The sequence below is a fragment of the Symsagittifera roscoffensis genome, chromosome 3, assembly GCF_963678635.1.
Source record: "Symsagittifera roscoffensis chromosome 3, txSymRosc1.1, whole genome shotgun sequence".
Taxonomy (NCBI): domain Eukaryota; kingdom Metazoa; phylum Xenacoelomorpha; order Acoela; family Convolutidae; genus Symsagittifera; species Symsagittifera roscoffensis.
Genome location: NC_087064.1, coordinates 63,906,164 through 63,911,142, shown reverse-complemented (window position 1 = coordinate 63,911,142; position 4,979 = coordinate 63,906,164). Strand labels below are relative to the sequence as shown.

Sequence of the window (4,979 nt, the reverse complement as noted above, 5' to 3'; positions counted from 1 at the left end):
CGCAAAACAAATTACACCATATTAATCCTGCTAAAATTTTAAGCAAGTTTTGTCTCCATACGTTTTCAGCTAAACTCAAACCAATTTGAGAAAAACGCGTTTTAAATTTGAAGTTTAGCTCGTTTTGTCCGGTTAATTTAAATCAGCACTGTAGCACCCACTTGTCAACATCTGAGTGTCTTAAGCTTCACATTCACATGTTTTTTTTTGGATCTGTAGTTATTTCTTAGTAAGAAAAACTATTTAGAATAAGTTCCAAATAAGCATGAATTCATCTGATTTCTTTAGAAACTAGGTTACGTGCTGTGTTGCTCTTGGTTTTGTTCTTAGCTGTTGTTTTAATTAGAGTTTATATTTACAATCGGACGGATACTAATGGCGATTCAGTTAGAACTAATCTGTCAAGGGAACAAATCGAGTCTTTCGGCTTGGAGGATTGGAGAAGAGTGTTCATTCCGAGCTACAGCGGCCCCCATTCCGAATGTCTCGCTGCTCAGCCCAAAAGAAGTGACATTTTCAGAGAAGAGAAAAAAGAATTTATCAAAAAGGAATTGGAGTTCTTGCAGAGTTACGACTACCTCACAAAGAAAGTGTTCAACTCCAAGCCCAATGTCGTATTCGTGGCTGGCGCCGAAGGTTCAGGACATCATTTCATGGCGAGTGCTTGGGAGAGAATATGTTCGGAGAAAGAATCACCGAACAGTTTTTGTTACCCAGAGACCAGTTTCAACAGCATAGTGCTGTGTCACGAGTACCAAAGGGAACAATTGAACCCAAGAGCAATTGGAGAACTCAGATTGGCCGCTAGACAATACAAAGGCAAACTGATGATAGTCAACACCTTCGGTGGTAAGAAGTTTTAAGTTGTCATCTGTTAAGCTCCCTAAGCAACACCAACAACGTATACCTTTGTTAATTCAGGAGTGAACAATAATAAGCAGTAAATTTTATTCCAATTTGATTTATTCAATGCTTCCATCGCCCCTAGATTATTGTTCTGACCTTCGCAGAAAGTGACGCAATATTTGTGGTCGGGGGGGGGGGGTGTTTTTTTCTCCAGACGAGTTTCGACTTTCTAACTAACAATTTGGAATAGTTAACGCGCAATATATTTTCTATTGTTTTAAGAAAGTTTTGTAGGGCAAAGGGAAAAGTGTTAGAAAACAGACGACAAAACGGCTAACTTGTTTATTTTCAGCTGGCCCGAACTTTAGAATGCCTGAAAAATAATTCTATGATTTTTTTGTGAAGTTTTGTTCATTGTTAATCACAAATAGTGCAAATTTAAAATTTTATGCCAATTTAGAGTCCGGACAAATGCATTCATATCCGTTCTGCAAGAGTAAGGAAAAAATAGCGAACCCAGATATTCGCCAACTGGCAGAGCTCTACGAAAGTGCTGGCTTCGACTTCCGAGTCGTTCTACTAGATCGCACTCCGGAGTCTAGCATGGCCTCCCTGTTGATAAGCAGAGGTATGAGGCACAAGCAACAGTTGATGTGGCAGGCACAGGAGATGACGGCTGGCTTACAGGCTTTGAACATGCAACTTTCCAAACTGGATCCCAGGTTTCTCGCAGGTGCTGTCTCGCTAGAGAGACGCAAACGAGAAAACAAAGACAACGCCTACCTCCATCTGGAAAAATCACTTAGTTTATCCAGCGACTCATTAAAGAAGATGTTTAAGGGTTTCCACAGCAAGGAGCCACAATGCATTGACAGTGCTAATGAAGATCAAACTCAATTAGAGAAGCATTTGGTCGATTTGTACAAACAATACTACCAATACCACACTTGTTATGTCAGTCCATTGTTGAGTTAGCCATTCTGGGCTCCACGTGAGATGTTATAACCAAATTCAGATACCTTTATAAAGTACAGTTTTATTACAGTAATAAAAAAATAGTTTTGGATTGAAATGTAACAAACGAGACACTTATGCAGTTTGACGTAAAGTCTCGTTGGATTGACTTTGTTGCTACTCGGGTCGAGGTCCTCACTTTATACTTCGACCTTCATGACAAAACTTCGGTTTTTCAAATGTGTATTAAAATTTGTGTGTACATGTTGGCAAAAAACTGCCGCGAATGCAATTGTGTATTAAAATTTATTTAAAATAACTAGGATTTTTTTATTCCGACTTTTGAAGAAAAAGCAGTAGCTAGCGGGTTTGCGGGACAAGGGAGTGCGCTCTCCAACTTAGGGATTCGACACCCTGCTGACCCAATATTTAACATATTGGGCTCATCCCAATCCATCGCAAATCACGGACCAAAAATTGGGCTCATCTTTGCCCCCTTTGTTCAAAACCAGTTTCCAAGAGAGACTCAAACTGACTTGGAGTACCCAAAACCTCTGCGCTATCTCTGATGTATCAATCTTTTCAGTCAGTGGCGGGTTTAGGGGGGAAGACGCCCCTCCCCTACGGATTCGACCCCCTGCCGACCCAAATATTTAGAAAATCGGGTTCATCCCCTTCCATCGCAATTAACAGACCAAAAATTGGGTTCATTTTTGCCCCCTTTTGTTAAAAAAAAACAATTTCCAAGAGAGACTCAAACCGATATTTGGAGTACCAAAAACCTCTGCGCTACTTCTGATCTACCAATCAGTTTGCTACGCACTATCATATATACGTTTTGGGCCTGTGTAAACTGCTCGTTCAATTCTTTGATTGCTGAAAGCGCAACACGAAATATAGTCCCGCACGTGAAAATTGTTCGCACACTTAATATTTTCAAAAAGTGGTTGCAGGGTAGTTTTAATGCTGTCAGAATTTTCAGTGCTTCGCGCTGAGAAACGAGCAAAATTGCTCCGTATATTGGAAACTTTTAGTTTAGTATACCTTATTTTTGTATTCGGGGTCTCCGCTGCTATGCGGCCCTAAATTACCAAAGTTACTTTAGAAACTAGGTTATGTGCTGTGTTGCTCTTGGTTTTGTTCTTAGCTGTTGTTTTAATTAGAGTTTATATTTACAATCGGACGGATACTAATGGCGATTCAGTTAGAACTAATCTGTCAAGGGAACAAATCGAGTCTTTCGGCTTGGAGGATTGGAGAAGAGTGTTCATTCCGAGCTACAGCGGCCCCCATTCCGAATGTCTCGCTGCTCACCCTAAAAGAAGTGACATTTTCAGAGAAGAGAAAAAAGAATTTATCAAAAAGGAAGTGGAGTTCTTGCAGAGTTACGACTACCTCACAAAGAAAGTGTTCAACTCCAAGCCCAAGGTCGTATTCGTGGCTGGCGCCGAAGGTTCAGGACATCATTTTATGGCGAGCGCTTGGGAGAGAATATGTTCGGAGAAAGAATCACCGAACAGTTTTTGTTACCCAGAGGCCAGTTTCAACAGCATCGTGCTGTGTTACGAGTACCAAAGGGAACAATTGAACCCAAGAGCAATTGGAGAACTCAGATTGGCCGCTAGACAATACAAAGGCAAACTGATGATAGTCAACACCTTCGGTGGTAAGAAGTTTTAAGTTGTCATCTGTTAAGCTCCCTAAGCAACACCAACAACGTATACCTTTGTTAATTCAGGAGTGAACAATAATAAGCAGTAAATTTTATTCCAATTTGATTTATTCAATGCTTCCATCGCCCCTAGATTATTGTTCTGACCTTCGCAGAAAGTGACGCAATATTTGTGGTCGGGGGGGGGGGGGGGTGTTTTTTTCTCCAGACGAGTTTCGACTTTTTAACTAACAATTTGGAATAGTTAACGCGCAATATATTTTCTATTGTTTTAAGAAAGTTTTGTAGGGCAAAGGGAAAAGTGTTAGAAAACAGACGACAAACGGCTAACTTGTTTATTTTCAGCTGGCCCGAACTTTAGAATGCCTGAAAAATAATTCTATGATTTTTTTGTGAAGTTTTGTTCATTGTTAATCACAAATAGTGCAAATTTAAAATTTTATGCCAATTTAGAGTCCGGACAAATGCATTCATATCCGTTCTGCAAGAGTAAGGAAAAAAATTGCGAACCCAGATATTCGCCAACTGGCAGAGCTCTACGAAAGTGCTGGCTTCGACTTCCGAGTCGTTCTACTAGATCGCACTCCGGAGTCTAGCATGGCCTCCCTGTTGATAAGCAGAGGTATGAGGCACAAGCAACAGTTGATGTGGCAGGCACAGGAGATGACGGCTGGCTTACAGGCTTTGAACATGCAACTTTCCAAACTGGATCCCAGGTTTCTCGCAGGTGCTGTCTCGCTAGAGAGACGCAAACGAGAAAACAAAGACAACGCCTACCTCCATCTGGAAAAATCACTTAGTTTATCCAGCGACTCATTAAAGAAGATGTTTAAGGGTTTCCACAGCAAGGAGCCACAATGCATTGACAGTGCTAATGAAGATCAAACTCAATTAGAGAAGCATTTGGTCGATTTGTACAAACAATACTACCAATACCACACTTGTTATGTCAGTCCATTGTTGAGTTAGCCATTCTGGGCTCCACGTGAGATGTTATAACCAAATTCAGATACCTTTATAAAGTACAGTTTTATTACAGTAATAAAAAAATAGTTTTGGATTGAAATGTAACAAACGAGACACTTATGCAGTTTGACGTAAAGTCTCGTTGGATTGACTTTGTTGCTACTCGGGTCGAGGTCCTCACTTTATACTTCGACCTTCATGACAAAACTTCGGTTTTTCAAATGTGTATTAAAATTTGTGTGTACATGTTGGCAAAAAACTGCCGCGAATGCAATTGTGTATTAAAATTTATTTAAAATAACTAGGATTTTTTTATTCCGACTTTTGAAGAAAAAGCAGTAGCTAGCGGGTTTGCGGGACAAGGGAGTGCGCTCTCCAACTTAGGGATTCGACACCCTGCTGACCCAAATATTTAACATATTGGGCTCATCCCAATCCATCGCAAATCACGGACCAAAAATTGGGCTCATCTTTGCCCCCTTTGTTCAAAACCAGTTTCCAAGAGAGACTCAAACTGACTTGGAGTACCCAAAACCTCTGC

General features: G+C 40.6%; 1 protein-coding gene across 1 annotated transcript; it reads left to right on the top strand.

Moving 5' to 3' along the window:
- Positions 1-269: 269 nt before the first annotated feature.
- LOC134842516 (uncharacterized) lies at positions 270-2,139 on the top strand. The gene is made up of 2 exons (XM_063858896.1): positions 270-849; positions 1,307-2,139. Exons 1-2 carry the CDS (start codon positions 654-656, stop codon positions 1,819-1,821), a joined length of 711 nt encoding a protein of 236 aa, XP_063714966.1. The 5' UTR covers positions 270-653; the 3' UTR covers positions 1,822-2,139.
- The last annotated feature ends 2,840 nt before the right edge of the window (positions 2,140-4,979 follow it).